Raw genomic sequence first — 21,568 nt, 5'->3', positions numbered from 1 at the left:
AAATAATATTACTCCATTAATTAAAAAAAAAAAGTTACACTAAAATATATTATTATATTATATTTTCTAATTGAATTTTTAATTTACATCATAAAGGAAAATATTTAATTCACCCTTTTGTTGTGACACGTGTCAATAATTAATTGGCTTATTGTTTATTGCACCACAAATAATATGTTTACACGTGTAAGGGACTAACCTTTTAACCATGGGGATTAAACTTTCAGATTTATTATTAATTTAGGCCGGGATATACTTAACGGGTCCTTAACGGTGAAAAGAAAAGATACGGGTCCTTAACGGTGAAAAATTGCAAAGGTGAGACCCCATTTTTTTTATCTTAACTCTTAAATGAACATATAGTTCAAATGCAGAGAACATATTGTTTATACCCAAAGAACATATAGCCAATGAACATATTGTTCAAATTCATAGAACATATAGTTTAAATATTTCACTAGTACATGTACATTGAAATCATTCTTAATGTTCATTAGATTTTCAATAAATGTTCAAAGGGTGCACAATGAGCACTGTGCACCCTGGTGTATAATCCAAATTGCGCTATATTCGGTCAAACGTGGAAAAAAAATCAATACTTTAATAAATAAAAGTAAAAAAATAAGTAAAAAATAACAGGGGTTGTAAGTTGTAACATATTTATGCCAGGCAATGCACCATTTGTAAAAGTCGAAATACACATTAAACCACATTTAATCAATAATCATATCAATATATCATAGACGATTATTCATATCATACATAATACAGGGTTCGATTCCCGGCTAGTGCATATTTTAACGAAATGTTCTTCTTTTTTTCTTTTTTTTAAAGAATACTGTTCGTTGTTCAAGTGTTAAATTTTAACTACTTAATATACATGCTAGTGATGCATTTTTTTCATTTATGATATCAACCAAACTAGCAGCACAAATTATATAATGACTTAGGACTACTCCGAGTTATTTCGTATTAGTATGTGCATATCGAAGAACATTTTGAAGTAAGTAAGTGACACAGAACAACACGTTCTATGAACTACAACATAGGTACTAATGGCATAACAATGTACGTAGTATCACCAATAAAAGAAATGTACTACTATATATTACGTACTTGTATTAAAAATGAAATTCGATCTAGCAACTTATTTTTTCATTTTTTTAAAAGAAAAAGCCCAAGGAAATTAGGACTTAAAAAAACATTATGTCAAGATTATGTCCTAATTTATGTAAAGAAATAAAATAACAAAATTTATTGTCAGTAAAAAAAGAAAAATGAATTTACACGTAATATATATCTTGGTAGCTCGTAATGGGATGATCAATGGATGTTACGTAGTATATGTAATCTGCAACACAATTATTTTATCGATATACATACCTGATAAGCAACTGAATTTTACATTGGCCAAGTAAACAAATTACCTCCACGTACCTTGGATTTATTTCTTTTTCTCCCATGATACTTTTGTTCAAATCTTTGAAAAGTGTTATCCTCCAAATTATAGCGATTACGATTCCAGAATATCAAATCCCCTTTAGATGATCCAACATCTTTTTCCGAGATTGCAAAACTTGCTCTCTCCCACAAGAAAAACACTTTACCACCCAACTTATTAACCTTTCTCCAATAATAGTTTCCCTCTTTTTGATCCAATTGGAAAACCTTCAACTTATTACCAACATCTTTTGGCTCTTCAACTTCCCCATTATTATAACAACTCAATTTTCTCTCCTTTTTTGCATAAACCATAACCAAATACAAGTCTCCATCGCACTCGACTAAGTGAGATTTCATATAGGCTTCATTATAACGAGATTGTTCTGACACAATCTCTTGATGAAAAACAACACCTTGAGATTTCTCCAATGAGGTTATTCTTATTATGATCTTAATAAGTCTTTTGTCGCAATTAAGAGCTAAAAATTGACCCTTGTAATTAATAACATCAACAAATAAGGTTGTTGAATTAGATTTCCTTGGCAAGGAAATTGATATAGGGTTCCAATTGTCACCCACATATCTCCACCAAAATAACTTCCCATTAAATAGACCTAAAAATATGAGTTTAGACGTAGTAGGATGTAAATTCGACACCATTCTTTTGAAATTTAAACCACTAGTTTTATAACCGAAATCATAGAATCTAAAAATCTCCATCACCTTATGGTCTAAGAGGTTGATCTTCGATACCTTTCCGCCGTCGTCAAACTCGAAGAGAGGAAGTGTTTTAAAACGGCTAGTATTAGCAGTTTGTTTAACGTGGATTATATACTTATTGTTATTGTTATGGTTAGTTATAAGATACAGAATCTTACGGTTGAGTTGTGAAGTATAAGAATAAGAATCGGAATCGGAATCGGAACCGGAATCGGAATTGGAATCATCAAAGAATAAGGGAGGGACGTCTAAAAAGACGTCCCCGGAATAAGGTTTAGAAGGAAGGGGGATAAGAGATCGGAAGGAAGTAGACACAGCTCGAAGGCGAAGAATGTCTAAGTATTGGTCGAAAGGCTCAATTATTTTAGCTTTGATTTCGATGGGGATTGGATCTTCCTCATACTTCTTCACCTTCTTGTTAGACATTGTTGTTCTTCGATCGATATCCTAAGTTAATTGACCCACTAAATATTGCTATTGTTAGATTTGCATTGATTATATAGTGTTACAATAATCCTAATTATATTTGGAAAGCTAATGTAACTAGATTTGTACAATTTATATGCTAGGACTCGGAGAATTCTTTATTAGAGTTATAGTCCAAGTTGTATTAGGAATAGGGTTTATAAGAATTTTGTGAATTTTTTATACTAATCAGCACTACGTAATTACTAAAGTTATTATGAGATCTCAATAACCCTAAATATACATTAGCATTTTCTCTACAATGTTTGAGTTTTTTCATTCGTGATTATAAAGGTGCTTTGTTGATGGCGGGAGCAAAGGCGCTTCACGTGGAGGACGACATTCTCTTTAATTTGTCGAAGTTTTGACACTCAGAAAGGGAATCAGGAGTGCATGGCATTGGGGCGCAAAAGCTTTATTATGGAGAGATCGAGATAACTTAATTAGGGGTGATCAACTTGAAAAATTAATTACGTATGGCAGGTTCCGTGAGAAATTAAAGGTTTAATCGAGGATGTGAAGAGGAACTTATCAAAATTTTGCTTCCGTCTCGATCAATCATTGTTTCCGATCGAGGTTAATTATCAAGCGGCTTACTATTTGACGGCTAAAGGAAGTTCTTGTATTTTTGTATCATTTTGGTCTCCGTCTTGATCTCTCCTTTACCCTCATCATCCACAAGAACGACTTACTCCAAGAATTTCACCTGATTTTCTTTCCTACTAATTTTTTTAAAAAAAATCTAGAAATTTTAGTTAAAAAATAAATAATTATACAATTAGTACATGATTTTTACCTTAACAAGAAAAGCGACAAACTTAATGTATTAAAAGTTTCCTAGTTTCATAATAGAAATAGAAATTACATAAAAATGTCTCCTCTCCCTTACTACAAAGGCTGATTGGTCGAATAAAAGAAAAGAGAAAACGCTACTATGCACTGCAGAATAAATATATATGTTTGTCTATGACTTATAACATTAAGCACCAGTGGTAGAATAGTACCGTGCCACGGTACAGACCCGGGTTCGATTCCCGGCTGGTGCATTAGCCTTTCTATTTGCACGCATGCCAACACGCTTCTTTGAACATTAATATCTCTAAATGCGTATAAGTAAAATTATAAAAGGTTGATATTTGATGCATCTATGGTGGAACAGAGGAAGTACTATTGTAAGTTGTACCTTGGGTCAAAAAAAAAAAAGTTGTACCTATTACCTTTGTCTAGTAAATACGAAAACCGAAATACGGATAAATAATGTAACCACACCTCAAAAATCTTTACTAAAGTTTTTCAAACATACTAAATGCTGGATTCACAATAGTAAATCCTCCATCTACAATAAGATTATGTCCACTAATAAACTTGGATTCATCACTTGCAAGAAACAAAGCCGCACTCGCAACATCCTCCTTTTTACACATAGCTCCTTTGAGATTAGAGTATATATTAGCAAAATCTTCATCATCTAGATCAAAGAAGGTCTTAGTCATATAGGTTGCGACCACGTGTGGTGACACGCAGTTCACTCGAATCCCATGCTTTCCAAGTTCCACGGCGGTGTTCCTCATGAGCCCCAACACGCCATGCTTCGAGGTGGTGTAGGCGTGGGGTGCAACACCCGCTATGGTGGCGCAAGTACTAGCCGTCGTAATTATACTACCTGTTTGAAAGTATACTTTGAATTAAAAAAAAAAAAGGAATACAAATTAACGTTAATTATATGCAAAGTGCTAAGGTCTTGATTAATTCTCTCTCCGTTTCGAAATAATGGGGACAGTTTACATTTTCACTCTTGCCAATGTAATTGTTAGGACATTAATATCTCTAATTTCGTATTCGTAAAAATTATAAAAAGTTGATATTTCGAAAGTACATATCGAAACGAATCAAACAAGACCCCACACGACTATATTTTCATTACCCGTAAATCACAAATGATAGTCAAATTGATATTTGTGAATGATGTCAAAAATCAATGTGTCACTATTATTTTGAAATGAAGATAATAATATATAGCCATATTATCAAGCCAATACTAGCCCACTAATCCCATTGCTCCAGTGGACCCAATAACTTGAGCTCAATACATATTTAATATATGTAGCACATGAATATGCTTAAATATATGCAAAACATCATATTATATTTCTTCCATGTGAGAAAATACTCCCACATATGCAGAGTAGAGGTGATAAAAATTAGGGTCGTGTGACTCTTGAGCCATGTTCGTTGTCGTAGGCTCACTACACTATTTATTATTTGATTCTATTGATAGATTCTAGCTCCAAAGAAAAATCCCAAGCAACAACCTAAGAAGAAGACGGTGGAGACTAGTGAGGAGGGGATTTCCGATTGATGAACAAGAAGGAAAATGGAACTATTGGATTTTTTTCGGACTTTAACATAAAAAATCATGCCCAGTCCAATGAATTTGGTGCAGGCTTTACGGCCCAAAACAGCTTTTTTCGGGCCAATCCCGGGTTTAAAAATGCATATTTTATACTACCCAAACCCACATTTTTGGGTCGGGCCCCGGGCTATAGGTAATAGCTGATCGAATCTTATTGCAAAGTGAAGACTATTATCTAATACTACCTTGTTTGGCCGGGATCATTACTCGGGCTGCATGTTTTGTCCCTAAAAACGGCCCAACAAGATTCACCTTAATTACTTCCTCAAAGTCCGATTGTGTGTTGTCGAGGATGTTGGGCTTGGGGTAACATCCTATGCCCGCGTTATTGAACATGATGTCGAGCTTTCCATATTGGGCCATTGTTGAGTCCACTGCATTTTGAACGTGGGCTTCATTAGTGACATTGCAGTGGATGTATGAGGCTACTGATGGGCCTAAGTTTTTGCAAACAGATTGGCCCAAATCATCTTGGATGTCAGCAATCATGACCTTTGCACCATTTTGGGTGAATATTTTAGCAGCATATTCACCAATTCCACTAGCACCTCCTGTGATGAGTGCTACCTTGCCTTCCAACCTGGAAACATTACATAAATGTGAAAATTGTTTGGATTTACAGACAGTTATCCTACAGTACAGTGGCGGATCTCGGTCAAAAATAATTAGTCAAGGTTTGAAACTTCAACATTTTGTTGACGTAGTACAATATCTTAGCATACTTGTCTTACATATATCCAAAAAGAAATACTTCATCTGTCGCAAATTAGTTACCCCAGTGTGACTGGACACGCTTGCATGTACACCTTTTACCACTAATATATTTAACTACATATTAGAAAGTTATAAAATGTTAATATTTTAAAAATACTTATAACAAGATGAAGAGAACAATATATTATATATGGTCAAAATGAATCGTATAAATGAACTGTGGTCAAAATAAATTGTGTAAAAAGTGGAGAAAGTCAAAATAATGCAAGTAATTTGGGACGGAGAGAGTATTAGAGATCTGCCCCAAAACGATCTCGGTGAATAATTCTCCACCTACTACAATAGTGTGAAATTCAAGATAGTAAAGCAAAAACAATAAGCTTAGACACGGTGTAACTATTTTAAACCAAAGGATGTATTTACCTTCGGGCAGCAGCCGAAAAAACTGGCACACTTGCCATTCGATGTCCTGAGTAGTTGCTAACTTGCTATATATCTTTGGTTGTAAAGTTTGGTGCTGCTGAGTAGTGATTGCTTACTATCTCATGAACTTATTTATAAAGCCTCTAGTATCCACATACGAAAATGATAAAGGTCGCAACATGCGACCTTTAAGCCGTGTCACAATGATGACATGGCATATTTATGTGGCATGATATAAATTGGAAACTAAAATATTTAACTTACATAACCTATTATACATGTTTCATAAAAGGGTAAGAAAATCTTAATATTCTAATTTGTTTCCTTCTTTATATCGACTTCATTATTTACATATTTTCATAGTAAAAATATTGAATTGATAGTAAAAATATTCTGATGACGGATAGTCTACGTGGCGCATATATGTACCAATTAAACTGCGACACGTAAGATTGCAACAACTAAATGTTGTCGCAACTTGCGACCTTTATCATCACCCATCCACATATTCTTAAAGTTGTGATATGACGTTTGGGCATATTTTTTCAGTTACTATGTTAGGTTGTGTTGTGGCCTAAACTCCTCCACATATAAAGTCTAAGATGGTGTTCTTGATTTAGTATATGCACTGGCCAGCTTATTCTATTTGGGTGTGCAAAAATTGGTCCGGATGGACCAGATTGGACCGGACCGGAGGCAGCCGGTCCGGTCTTCGGATCGAAAAATATTATTTTCCGGACTTCTGTCCGGTCCTGTCAAAAACCCGATTTTAGAAGGGACCAATTTTTTTTTAATAAAGTATAATATAAATTATTTAAAAATTTAATTATCTCATTTCATATGTTGTAAATATTTTATTTCAGCTTTCAAAAAAAAGGCCTTAAACAATTGGGGGTTTTTTTTTTTTTTTTTACCATAACTTTTAGAAAAAATAATAAATATATAGAAATAGGTCTACAAACGATCCGAATAGGTCCTGTCCAAATTTTTGATCGATTATCGATCCGGTCCAAGCATAATCGGTTTGATCTTCGGGTCTTGAATTATCAAAAATCCAATCTTCGGTCCGGTACGATCAGGGTTCGGACTGATGAACACCCCTACCTATAAATGCAAGCTATGTCAAACTTTACCAACTTTTGACCGCAACAATTTTTACCCCGGATTTACATCAATGTATATAAAACATATATACTCATGTGAAATCTTTAAGGAGGTGTTGGTGTGGATGGAGGATTTTTGCCTTGGATGTTACGCTCGTGTTTCTTGAGGACAAAGGTTTAATTGAATATGAATCTACAACAATTTTCGTTATAAAATAGAAAAAAAAATTCTCGTTAAATGTATTTCGATGCATTATTAAAATATCAACTTTTGTACTCCCTCCGTTTCTTTTTGTTTGTTAAGTTTGGACTTTTGCACGTTTATTAACGTATAATAAAGATTCTTTTTCTTTTTTATTAAAAAAATAAACATAAGTAAAACCTCAATCCACTAATCATTACAACAACCAATAAGATTGTTTTATTTATCAAAATGAACAAATAATGGAAAAACATAAAGATTGGTAATTTAACATACTTGGAAAATTGCAAAGATATTTAATGAGCTGAAAAGATTGGACCAATTAAAATTAAAAGATGCCACAAAAAATGATAGTATAATAAATTTATAAAAGGAAAGATTCTCCCACGTAACAAACGGAGAATGATTGAGCAACCCACTGGGTTGTCTACCCAGCTGAGGTGGACAACCCATGTGGACATAGAAAGGTTAGGTGGACAATCTAATAGACTATGAGCGTAAAAGCATTTATTAACTTTGTAATCAATAAAAATTCAGCTAATAATGGGATTGTGATTATGCTAATACCGATACATAATTTGTATCAATACAAACTCATATTGTGAATTTGTGATAGATTCATTGCCTCCACGTTTCATAATTTTTTGAATACATAATTTCAACTTTTTAATTTATACTTTTTTTGCGTTAAACCAATTGAGGTAGGTGAACAAAAAAAATTCTTCTTCTTTGATAGACCTTCAGCAAGACAGCAACAATGGCGATGTTCAGTCGACTCGGTTAATCAAATTTCGTATCGTAGTCAAGAATAAGAAATTGTGATTTTTTTTTCATAAATTTCTTCTTGGAACCAGTATGAATGAACCTTGGTACCGTACAAAAATTCAAGAGACATTTTACAATTTTCAAAATACATTAATTTCTAAAAGGGAGGAGATGTAGGGAGCTGTAAAATGAAAAGGTGGGAAGATACGTACCTTACTCCATCATATGATTCATATTTATCACTGGTAACGTCTACAGCATCATAAAAATGGAGTCTAGAGAGAGAGAGGGAGACTGGAGACCTAGAGAGAGAAACCCCGAACAGTGGATAACGGTACAACGAAGGAAACCCAAAACACCGGCGGCTATGGCATCCAAAACCATCTTCATCACCCTCCTACCAACTGATATCACCAAATCCCACCTCTATGACATATTCCGGCCATATGGTCCCATAGTAAACATCTCAATACCCAACCCACCCAAACCAAATCCAAAATTTAGGTATGCCTTTATCAGATTTGCTGCGCAACCCCCATCGATGAATGTGATTAGGGACGAAGATGGGAGAACACTGAACAGACACCGCATCAAAATCCAGTTCGCCAAACAGGACACCATCATCACTCCTCCCCCCCCCCCACCACCCCCCTGCCACCCCAAACCACCTCCGGCCAAACCAAAAACCCCCTCTCATAACCATACCATATCATCTGAGCATATGTCGCCCCGCAGGGTCGACCGCTCTTTCAAGGATGCTTTCCTCCACAACCACTCAAACCCTCTCCCCCCACCCCCCCCACCCTATCGCTCCGGCAAAATCCCCCCTCTCCAAGACCCAATCCATACCCCCCACAGAACCCGATCCACTACCAGACTGCTTTAAATTCGACACTTGCCCCGTCCGCAGGATGAGCTCAAGAATTTTAGGGGAGGACACGGAACAGACAAGAGATGATTTATCAACCAGCGAGGTTGATGGCGAAGTTCTAATCACTATGAAGGGGCAGAGAATCCATGACCATGATGAATTACTATCAAGAAGCATCGTTGGCACAACAATTTCTTACATGCCTTCACCCCAAATCCTAGACCATATCTGGCAGAAGGTGTCACTTGTCTAACTATCCAACCAATAGGCGGCTTATTACACCTGATCTCCTTTGACAGCTTTGAGGACAAGAAGGCAATGATGGAAAGCAAATGGCTCGAGAACTGGTTTTTGGACCTGCGAAACGTCAATGACTGCTGCGCTGCACAGTGGCGTAAGACCTACATCAGAATATATGGTGTACCACTCATTGGGTGGGGATATGAGAATTTTTACAAGATTTGGAGCATCTTCGGAAGGGTCATCTCAGTAGATAGCTCCAACTTCGAATGCTCCAACCTTGTTGTCCTCACGGACTGCTTATTCTCAATAAACTGCAAGATGGTCATGGAAATAGGGGACGCGCAATATACTATCTGCATATCAGAATCATACTCCCATCTCTCATCCACAGAGCCCTCTCAACCTCAATATCCAAAACCAACCCTGTCGCCGGAGCCAACTCCATCTGGTGGCGAAGACGACGGGTCAACCTCACAACCAAACAGTCCAAATTCCCTCAGTACCAGCGCCAATAATTACCTCGAGCCGCGCCATAATAATGAAAACATCATTAATTCCTCTGACTCCCCAGTCCCGAGGAGTGGGAACACAAAAACCCTTTTCCCAAACAATGGGAATTCCAAAAGCTCACCTACATCATCGAATTCGTGGTCCACAGCAAATCCTTCACCTACCAATCATGCTCAACCAACTCTCCACTCCCTGGGCCCACCTGCTACAGGACGCATAATTGACCCCCCCCCCCACCACTTCAATTGGGCTCAACCCCAACTGGACTACCCATCCAAATTTCAAACAAATTTGGGCCCCTAAAAAAGGCAAAAGAAGCCCACCTCTTCTTCATCGACCTCTTCCGGGCCTATCTTCCCACCGGGCTTTGAAGATGTGATCCCCTTAAACCTCAAAAAACTGCACTTAACCAAACGAATGAAAAAAGCCATGAAAAGGTCCATGCGCGCGGGTACAAGCAAGAAAAAACAAAACCCTCAACCCAAGCCACCCCCCCCCCCCCCCCGCCGCCAAACCTCACCCCCAACCCAAGCCTCCCTCCCCTCACCGATCCATTTCGGCACCCGAAACCCTCGATATAGCAAAAACCCTCGAGCTGGACTTCAAGGGCCACCCCTCGGCCTTAGTGGGCCGCATAGAGAGCTTCTTATCTCGCCAAAAATCAGAATGGGCTGATGCCTCCCTCTAACCTTACCAACTCATCTCACCCTACCAGTCCATCTAGTCCATCATGATTGTTCTATCTTGGAATATTAGAGGCCTCGGGGCAAAAATCAAAAGAACCTCACTGCGAAAGCTCATCGCTAAACACAACCCGACCTTTATGTTTATTCAAGAAACCAAAATGGATTGCATCTCCCCTAATGCTATTAAATCAATCTGGAATGAACACAATATCCAGTGGGCTTCCAGCCCATCTGTAGGGAACTCGGGGGGCCTACTCTCCCTATGGAAACCAGACCTGTTCACACTCGAATCTCTCAAAATTGAAAATCACTGGATTGCCTTAGTTGGGCTTATTCTTCCTTCAAACACCAAGTGCGCCCTAGTAAACATCTATAACCCGTGTTCTGTGGATGCAAGAAGTCGTGTTTGGCACGAAATCTCGGTGTTTTGGAATCTTTTGCGACTGCCTTATCTACTGCTAGGGGACTTCAATGAGACACTAAACCCAAATGAGAGGGGAAGTCAATCTTTTAATACTAACGGCTCGAATGAATTCAAACTCTTTGTGCAGGCAACACAAATGATAGAGATCCCTCCTGATGGGAAGTTCACGTGGTTTCGAGGACAATAAAAAAGCAGGCTTGACAGATTATTTGTGAACACATAATGGATCAGTTTATACCCCTCTCTGAAGTGCACTCTCCTCAAGAGGGGTCTTTCCGATCACTGCCCTATCCTTGTCAGTTCCGCGGTAAGAAATTGGGGACCCAGGCCTTTTAGGTTCCTTAACTGCTGGCTAAGCCACCCGGGCTGTATGAAGGTAATCAAAGAAACGTGGGATAAATCCCAGACTCTGTCGCTACCAGGAAAACTCAAACAAGCAAAGAAAAACTTGAAGGCATGGAACATCAGTGACTTTGGCCTAACCGACACATCCATTGCATCCCTTGAAGAAAAGATACACGGCATTGATCAGACGGCGAATGACAGAATACTTGATGAGAACGAACTGTCCCAAAGGAAGTCCGCACAAATTGAATTGTGGGCTTGGCTCAAAAGAAGGGAGATGTACTGGGCTCAGAACTCCAGAGCCAAATGGATTGCGGAAGGAGATAAAAATACGCGGTATTTTCACACTTTGGCTTCACTGAGAAGAAGGAGGAACTGCATAGAAAACATAGTTCACAATGGTGAAAGGATTGATAATCCCGTTGACATAAAATGAGAAGCCACTGCCTACTTTGAAAGCATCTTCAAGGAAGAGTACCAAACTCGGCCCACCTTCAAAAATCTAGAGTTCAGAACACTCTCAAGTGAACAGAAGGAATGCCTCACAGAAAAATTCACCCATGAAGAAATTAATAGTGCAGTGGCCTCGTGTGATTGCTCTAAAGCTCCAGGACCAGACGGTTTTAATTTCAAGTTCATTAAGGAATCCTGGGAAGTGATAAAAAATGATGTTTATGATTTTATTGAGGAGTTTTGGTCATCAGCTTGCCTTCCTCGAGGATGTAATATGGCCTTTATAGCCCTTATACCAAAGTCTGAAAACCCCGATGAATTCAAGGACTTCCGCCCAATCAGTATGGTAGGCTGTATGTACAAGATTCTAGCCAAAGTTCTAGCAAGGAGACTGCAACGAGTCATGGATGCACTTATTGGGCCACACCAATCTTCATTTATAAAAGGCAGACAAATCTTAGACGGTGCCCTTATTGCTAGGGAGATTATTGACTCATGTAAGAGGAACAAGAAACAAGCAGTAATCATGAAACTTGATTTCTACAAGGCTTTCGATAGCGTATCATGGAGCTATCTGGACTGGGTTTTAGAACAAATGTGCTTCCCAATCAAGTGGAGAAACTTGATGCAATCGTGTATAACAACGGCGGCAACCTCGATCCTTGTTAATGGATCGCCTTCCCCTCCTTTCAAGCTCCAACGGGGTCTCCGCCAAGGCGACCCATTATCTCCGTTTCTCTTCGACATATCAGTAGAGCCTCTCAATCTCCTTATTCAAAAGGAGGCAGCCCGGGGACTTTGGGAGGGTGTGGAGGTGTGCCGTAATGGGCCTAAGCTAACCCATCTACAATACGCAGATGATACCCTAATGTTTTGCACTCCAGAAGTCAACTCCTTGCTCAACATTAAAATATCCTTGATTCTTTTTCAGCTAGTCTCCGGGCTCAAAGTAAACTTCCTTAAAACTTCTATGATTGGCATCAATGTTGAGGACTCGTGGCTGCAATCTGCCGCCAAAGCCCTACTATGCAAAACGGGCTCTTTGCCCCTCACCTACCTTGGTCTGCCCATCGGAGGGTCCTTAAACCGCACTGCTATATGGGACCCTGTTCTTGCTCGAATGGAGAAAAAACTCGCCTCCTGGAAAGGGAACCTCCTGTCCATCGGCGGTCGCACCATTCTTATCAAGGCATCCCTGTCGAGCCTCCCATTGTACTATATGTCTCTTTTTCCCATTCCAAAAGGTGTGCTAGAAAAAATCATTAGAATCCAAAGAAAATTTATGTGGTGCGGATCAACGGAGAAAAGAGGCATGGCACTTGTGTCATGGCGCATGCTAGAATTCCCAAAAGATCTTGGGGGGTTAGGCATGGGAAATCTCTTGCATAGGAATAAAGCATTGCTGTTTAAATGGATATGGCGCTTCCACAATGAACCTCAAGCACTATGGCGAAACGTCATACAACTTAAGTATGGATACGGCCCTACCTTCTCTATCTCAGACATGATCATACCATCTCACGGTGGCCCTTGGAAGAGTCCATGCACTGCGCTGATGCGCAACACCCAAGCTAGATCAATTGCACAAGCTAGCATCAGGAAGAAATTAGGAAATGGGCTCAACGTACTCTTTTGGCACGACTTATGGGCCTCTAAATCCCCACTCAAGGCTGTGTGCCCACGCCTCTACCTAATAAGCACTTCAAAGGATTCCACAGTCGATGCAAATGGCTTTTGGGATGGGTTTACATGGAAATGGAGCTTAGTTTGGGCTAGGCCGTTAAGGCCGCAAGACCATGTCGAGCGAGCGCAACTTCAACAGATACTTGAAGGGGTTGTTCTTTCCACATCAAACCAAGATGAAATAATATGGGCCCCTCACAAATTGGGCATATTCACTGTAAAATCCTTCACATCCGAGCTTGACAAAGCTGACTCTCATCGACCGAAGGATGTGATCAAGGGAATATGGCACAGCCTAGTACCTCACCGCATAGAAATATTCACATGGTTTGTACTTCTTGGAAAAATAAATACCAGAGAGAAACTAGGCCGTCTCAACATAATCCCTCAATCGGAAACAATTTGTGCCCTATGAAACTCTGATCTAGAGTCCCTCAACCATTTGTTCATGCACTGTCAATACTCATGGAAGCTATGGGCTTGGTGGCTAAGCTTATGGGATGTAAAATGGTGTGCTCCGTTCTCTATTCGGCAAGCGTTTGACCAATGGCATCATCCTCCGAAAGGCAAATTTTTCAACAAAGTCTGGGCTACTTCCTTCTTTGTAATTGTGTGGTCAATTTGGAAAGAGAGAAACGGACGCATCTTCAAAGAATCCAAGAGTTCAATCCCGCAGGTACAAGAATTAATCCTGCTTCGCCTCTCATGGTGGATAAAGGGGTGGGGTGACCAATTCCCATACAATACAAATGAGGTCCTCATAAACCCGAAATGTCTTCAATGGACACATAGACCACTCACAGTGTCCAAAACAATCACCCCCTACACGGCAGAACTTTGGTCACCCCCTCCTGTGAATCTGATGAAATGGATGTGGACGCCTCGCTTAGCACCACGATGGGAAAATCGGCAATTGGAGGTGTTTTAAGGAACCATAAAGGAAATTTTGCATGTATCTTCTCCTCCCCTATTCCCCTAGTTGAAATAAACCATGCAGAAACACTTGCTATCCAAAGAGCCATAAAAATCTTCCTCTCGTGTGATCGGTTCTCAAATTATGGTCTCATTGTTGAATCAGACTCGGCTAATGCGGTCAAATGGTGTAACGGAGACAGCAAATGCCCATGGAATCTCAACTTCATCATCAATTACATACAAGAGGCAACAAAAATGGGGAATGAAATTTCAATAAGATACAAGGGAAGAGCTACCAATACAGTGGCTGATGCCTTGGCCAAACAAGGATTACAACGCATGGACAATTTTGTAGCTTGGCTGTAAAACAAAACATCACTGACTGCTTTCATTTTGTTTATTTTGTAATTGGTGAAGGTCTGTAATTGGGCCAATTCACCACATGGGCCACGAGCCTTCAATAAAATCGCAGCCAGACTTATAAAAAAAAACGTCTACAGCATCATACGGAGTATTTATCTTTTCAAATTTCATTTTTAAAATATTTATTATTTATAATAATTATAATATTAATATATTATTTTTATTATTATTTTTTTATTTTTTTATTATTATTATTACTATTATTATTATTATTATTATTATTATTATTATTATTATTATTATTATTATTATTATTTCTTTTATAAAATTTTCTTAATGATTAAAAGATTCCATAAATATTCAATGAATACGTTCATATAGGGTGTAAAGTTAAAAATTAGTCAAAAAAAACGTATGGTTGCATTATTAACATTGTGATCTAGATCATATGACCTTATGTAGACTTGTCAAAAATCAATCAAACCCGTAAACTCGACTCGTATGCGACCCATTATTTTGGGTTTTGGGCACAATTTTCCATCCCTAAACACAAATAAAACCGTAAAAATGTGGGTCTTAATGGGTCGGGTTACGGTCGCTCGATGGGTTAAGGAAAAAAAAGTGTCACCGCACCGTATTTAAATCCTAACTCGACATGAAATTCCCTCAAAACAAAAACCTCGACATGAAACACTTATACGTTCAACCCGTATTTACCTACTAGATATACACCCAACCTATTTTTTAAGTCGAACTCGAATTTTCCCGACTCGAACCTAACCCATCTAACCCGTTTGACAGGTCTAATTTATATGCAACTAGATTAGATCTCGTGCACGCACGGATTTTGATCATTTTTTCACAAAATATTTAACTGAATATCCCGCAAACTACTTTATAGTTATAACCTTTTTTACATATTCATTTAGATTTATTCATCTAATATGCATATTTAAAATGCTAATATGGTAATTTGACCAAAATATTGAGTGATATATTTTCCATTATTAATATAGCGATTTGACTAAAATATTACCAATTTAGAATAAATATTATTACGTCTTATCTATTATTTCCATAATTTTTAAACTAAACTTTGATTCCATACATAAATAGTTTATAAAAAGATAGAGAATAAAAATAAAATAAAACAGATACACTTTTTGGGAAAGTGATTTTTGGCGGGAAAAAATCGCACAGGAATTGACACATGTCATTCCTGGTGTCTCTTTTAGTATATAGTAATAGATTTGTCAGAATTTCTATTCTACTTTAAACCGACTGGGTGGTTTATAAAATTAGATGGTAGAATCGTAAGATTCGTTGTACAAACTAACTAAAAATCTAGAAATACCATTTTAAAATGTTTATAATTATAATAAATCATATATGAAGTTAAAGTACTGTTACCCCCGTTTCTAAATATAAAATTATAGAAATATCATTTTTTAATGATCATATGAACACTAAACCCTAAACCCTAAACCCTAACCCTAACCCTAACCCTAAACCCTAACCCTTAAACCCTAAACTAGAGTACACTTAATCAACATTTATCTACACTTTTTAACCCTTGTCCATATAAGTAAAATTAAGGTTAGTTGATCGAAAATATAAGGTGTACTCTATATAATAAATTCAAATCGCATAAGATAAGTACGTGTAATTAAATTGAAATTGACATTTCCTTTACTACATATCATTACAAAATTCATTGAGCTAAGCCATATATTAGGTTGTTCGAGTTAAGCGAGTTCGTAACCCAACCGACTTTCTATTTGACGGAGTTTTAACTTGTTCACGAGTGTATCGACTTATTCATATCCCGGTATGTCATATAATTGTAAATGAGTAGCTACGTACAATTATTGACATGTAAAATTGAAAGGACAAAATAAGAAAATCTTAATAAATTTGAAAGGATAAAATTAAAAATTCATATTAAAATTGAAAGAATAGAATTATGCCTTCGTTTACACTGCCTTCATTTCAGGATGATAGTTTACACTGCTTTCGTTTCATGATGATCTTAACATGATAGTTTACACTGCCATCGTTTCATGATGATCTTAACATTGTTTGTTTTGACATTAACAGATTTGACAATGAATGTCCGTATATCCTTAAAATTATCTAACATATTTACAAAGTACTTTGTAATTTATACTCCGTATGTTAGACTCCTATCGAAGTTTTGGTTAAAAAATTTCTATTGATATTATTATATGCGTTTTGAATTGATTTAAGGATTAAGTTATGAATCAAAATTTAAAGTAATCAAATAAAAAAAAAAATGATGATGGAGGCAGAACTATACTAAACTCTCATTCATAATGGACAAATGAACTTTTATCTACATCCCCAAGTAAATTAATGGAGCTCCCGTCAAAAAAAGTAAAATGAATGGAGCAGAACTACATTTTTTTTAATTGCAACATTGCTTTATTTAACAGAGCCATTGTCCATATTCTAAGACTCTAACAGCCGAGAAATTCCGAGTTAATCTCAGTGATTGGAAAAATATTTCAATCAAATGGCATTTTTGTAAATATGTTGCTCGAAAACTGTAGGTGGTATAAAGTTAAGTGTTGACTGTATATTTACAGTTATTGACTGCATATTACTCGGTGTTGATTGTATAACACTTGTCGTTCACTGCATATTTTATGATTGCTGATGATTACTTTATTGGTAAATGATTGACTGTATATTTATAGTTGTAGATTGTTTATTAGTAGAAGCTTATTGTATATTGTGAGGTGTTGACTGTATATTATATAGTTGTTGATGTGTTATGAAAATACAATAATGATCGTACATGTGGTTCACATTTGATGACATGTCATTGTACTTTAACCCACATTTAATGGCATTTTCGTAATAAAATCATCAATTATTTACGAAAATGCCATTTAATTGGAAATGTTTTCCAATCAATGAGATTAACTCGGAAAGGCTCTAAGAGCCATTGTCCATATTCTAAGACTCTAAGAGCCATTGATTGACGCTTTACGACAAGTTTTATAAATATATCCCAGCAAAGATAATTTATTAATCAATGATCTTCCCTTTTTCACCAGAATACTTATTAGTCTTCATTTTCCTCCCCTCTTTTTCTCTCCTCACCATGTGTATGTATAGAGCCTAAAAAATTAGGGAGCAGATCAACATCTTTAAAAAGAACATGAAAAAAAAGAAAATTCTCAAAAATCAAAATATTCCAATCAAAATATCAAGCAGCATACCCTTCAAGATTAAGGAAAAATAGACCGATCTATAAAATATCAAAGAATTATAAGATCTGGAAGAGAAAAAAATTGACAATTTTCCTTTTACTTTTGTCCAAACAAATTAATCAACTTGAATAAAATTATAAAAAACTCAGATGTTTAGAAGTAGTAGAAACACCCAATTAACCGTTAAAGCATCATAAGAAGAACCGCAACTACTACCACCGCCGAAACCGCCTACCACAACTGAAACCACCCGCAACTAATACCACCGCCGAAACCACCACATTAACGGTTAAGAATCATAAGAAGAACCCACAAAATCCGTCGCCAAAAAGGCAAGAGGGGAGGTTTTCAGCGAAACAGAGCAAAACCAAGGACTATTATACAATGGTTGAAAATAGAGTGTGAAGAAAAATTCAATCAGAGAGGGTGATAAAACCAAAGAGAGAAAGTATTAATTACTCACTTCGTACTAACCAAGCAATTAATACTCTATTTCTTTTTTCTAGATGCTGACTGTTTTTTTCTTTTTTATTTGTTAATCTCTCTCTCCCGACCCATGCCATGTCAATTGCCATGTCCGGTGGGTAGACTATCCAGTGGATCAATAAAGTTTTCTCAGTAACAAATATTGTCAAACACACAAAAAGAAATACGTAACAAATAAAAAGAAACGGTCCGGTGGGTAGACTATCCAGTGGATCAATAAAGTTTTCTCAGTAACAAATATTGTCAAACACACAAAAAGAAATACGTAACAAATAAAAAGAAACGGAGGGAGTGGTTTTTTACGTTTATGAAACTTACATTGATAATTAGGAAGTGTTTTAGGAGTTAGGACCATCAAAGTTAAATTGAGTCAACGGGAGTGCATTGTAAAAAGAGTAACATGATAAGATAATCTCACACAGTCACCCGACTCACCCATAATTTGGAAGTTAAACATGGGTATCTTATTAAAAAAAATCACCCATGTGGCCCATATGGCTATATCTTATCAATTAATGCGTACTCAGTACTCCCTCCGTCTCTTTTTGTTTTTTACGTTTGGTATTTTTCACGCGTTTTAACGAATAATTAATTTGCATTGAAATTCCTCAATTTTTTTATTTAAACGAGATAAATTACGTTTATTTATAATGTTTTCACTTTTATCAAAATTCTGATATTGGGAAATGAGAAAAATTTAATGTCCCAATGGAAAAGTGTGAGAGATTAAATGACCCAATGAATTTGATTGGTTAAAATAATGATTGGACACAAATTTTGAAAGAATACTAAGTTATTTATGTGATAATATAAAAGGAAATGTAACAAACATTTTGAAATACCAAAAAAGGAAAACGTAAAAAACAAAAAGAGACGGAGGAAGTATCATTTAATCATCGTATAATTGGTGTCTTTATACTTTAATGAATAATGTTCACGCTGGACAATAATTCAAATCACGTGGAAAACGTAATTGGTACACTACAATGACAATTTAAGATTGTTACCTCACTTGAGAATACCATAATTTTACATTAATGAAGTCTTGACATAATAGTTAAATTAAATATTTGTATAGTATAGGTTGCAGGTTCAAATTCCTCCACCCTCATTTGAATTAATATTTCCCTTATAGCCCATCCACAACAAAAATAAATAAATAAATAAAAAATCACAATCTTATTATTAGAGTTACTCAAACATACAAAGGCCAGTATTCATAATGGTAAATCCACCATCAACAACAATATTATGCCCACTAATATACTTAGAATCATCACTTGCAAGATATAATGCTGCATTTGCAACATCATCCACCGTACAACAAGCCCCTTTGAGATTAGAGTATACATTAGCCATAGCTTCTTCGTCTTGATTAAAAAAGCTCCTAGACAAAGGGGTGAAAACCAAATACGGCGACACGCAATTCACTCGAATCCCGTGTTTACCGAGTTCCACGGCCGTGTTCCTTGTGAGCCCCAACACACCGTGCTTCGAGCTAGTGTAGGCATGGGAGGCTACACCTCCTATGGTGGAGCAAATACTAGCCGTCGATATTATACTTCCTTGTCGGGTCGGGATCATTACTCGGGCCGCGTGCTTGGTGCCCAAAAATGTCCCAGTAAGATTTACCTTGACAACATTTTCAAATTCTGATTGTGTGTTGTCAAGGATATTGGGTTTGGGAAGGCCCACTATGCCCGCGTTATTGAACATGATGTCGAGTTTTCCATATTGGGCCATTGTTGAGTCCACTGCATTTTGAACATGGGCTTCATTTGTGACATTGCAATGGATGTATGAGGCTACTGATGGGCCTAAATATTTGCAAACTGATTGGCCCAAATCATCTTGAATATCAGCAATCATGACTTTGGCACCATGTTTGGTAAAAAGTTTAGCAGCATATTCACCAATTCCACTAGCACCTCCTGTGATGACTGATGAGTGCTACCTTGCCTTCCAATCTAGGACACAAGATACAAACACGGAGCATTTGATTATGAATAACAGAAATTCCTAATCGATATTCGATATGATGCATCTATTGTGAAACGGAACAAGTATTATTCACAACATTTGAAAATAATTGCAAAAGTTTTTAAATTCAAAAACTTATAAAGTTTAATTTTGCATATACAAACATTTATTCTTGAATAGGTAATATTAGTTATAGAACAACACAGTACAACATTTACCCTTCACGTTCAACATGTGTTCTCCTTGTAGCTATGTCAGCAATATTGGCACAAATGTACCAAAATGCCCCTGATATGCATAGAAATATTAAAATAGGCATGGATGTTAATTTGACGCATTGGATCTCTTTCAACAGAACACTACTAATAATAAGTGCTTTATTGCGATTTAGGATTGCTAATAACCTAAAGTAGTTTAATGCTTAGTACTAATATATACTCCTATTATAAATACAGTAAGTAAATGATAAGCTTAGAAGTTAGAATATAGGTTTACCTCCGGGCAGCAGCAGATAACACAGAGACGCTTGCCATATTCCGGTCTTAAGTTACTTTAGCCGTGTCTTTCTAATTTGATGATTGCTTGCCATGCATTTCCCTTATATATAATATATCCACTCTAGTACGGCCCATTCTATTATTCAATTTCAGGGTCTTACCATTTAACTAGTCATTAATCATATGGTTGCAATATACATAATATATATATTTTTGAAAAATGACCTTTTTTTACCCCAATTTACCAGCCAAGACATATCTTTACTATCTTAGGACAGTAAAAAGTCAAATTTTGAACAATGTTGAAGGGATAATGGGAGTATTTTGGTAAAACATAACATGAGACAGTCTCGTATAATATAATTTTCTCATTTCAAATCATCTCCCCAATTAAACATGTGCTTATTTAAGAAAAAGTCACACATGTGGGTCATATCTTATAATAGATCATCTTATACTCAATAATTGCTGTTCTTAATTCAAACGCATGATCATTCTATAAAAAGAATAATGTTTGGCAATAAGTTCCTAAAATAATTATGAATAGTACGGTAATGAAATTTAATTTTGTTATGAATTATTATATGGATGTCCATTGTATCCCGTCAATATATATCTTCATAATATT

At 36.6% G+C, this 21,568-nt stretch overlaps 3 protein-coding genes across 4 annotated transcripts; all 3 read right to left on the bottom strand.

The window, feature by feature from the left end:
- Positions 1 to 1,401: 1,401 nt before the first annotated feature.
- Positions 1,402 to 2,589, bottom strand: LOC130471917 (uncharacterized). Its single transcript, XM_056842276.1, has one exon. The coding sequence runs from the start codon at positions 2,587 to 2,589 to the stop codon at positions 1,402 to 1,404; it is 1,188 nt and encodes a 395-aa protein (XP_056698254.1).
- A 1,307-nt stretch (positions 2,590 to 3,896) lies between these two features.
- LOC110779490 (borneol dehydrogenase, mitochondrial) lies at positions 3,897 to 6,320 on the bottom strand. Of its 2 annotated transcripts, none has more exons than XM_056827226.1 (3): positions 6,179 to 6,320; positions 5,227 to 5,621; positions 3,897 to 4,306 (listed from the first exon to the last, which is right to left on the bottom strand). In XM_056827226.1, exons 1-3 carry the CDS (start codon positions 6,214 to 6,216, stop codon positions 3,912 to 3,914), a joined length of 828 nt encoding a protein of 275 aa, XP_056683204.1. In that variant the 5' UTR covers positions 6,217 to 6,320; the 3' UTR covers positions 3,897 to 3,911. The 2 variants fall into 2 exon arrangements, with proteins under 2 accessions (XP_056683204.1, XP_021839695.2); XM_021984003.2 differs by having other exon boundaries at positions 3,897 to 4,291.
- A 13,303-nt stretch (positions 6,321 to 19,623) lies between these two features.
- Positions 19,624 to 21,111, bottom strand: LOC110799435 (secoisolariciresinol dehydrogenase-like). Its single transcript, XM_022004707.2, is given in 3 exon segments — positions 19,624 to 20,407; positions 20,409 to 20,430; positions 20,939 to 21,111. Coding segments are annotated over 3 exon segments (813 nt in total). The 5' UTR covers positions 20,977 to 21,111; the 3' UTR covers positions 19,624 to 19,654.
- Between the last annotated feature and the right edge of the window lie 457 nt (positions 21,112 to 21,568).

The sequence above is a fragment of the Spinacia oleracea genome, chromosome 4 (assembly GCF_020520425.1).
Source record: "Spinacia oleracea cultivar Varoflay chromosome 4, BTI_SOV_V1, whole genome shotgun sequence".
NCBI classification, from domain to species: domain Eukaryota; kingdom Viridiplantae; phylum Streptophyta; class Magnoliopsida; order Caryophyllales; family Amaranthaceae; genus Spinacia; species Spinacia oleracea.
Note: the sequence above shows the minus strand (reverse complement) of the source record. Positions and strands in the feature narration are given on the sequence as shown.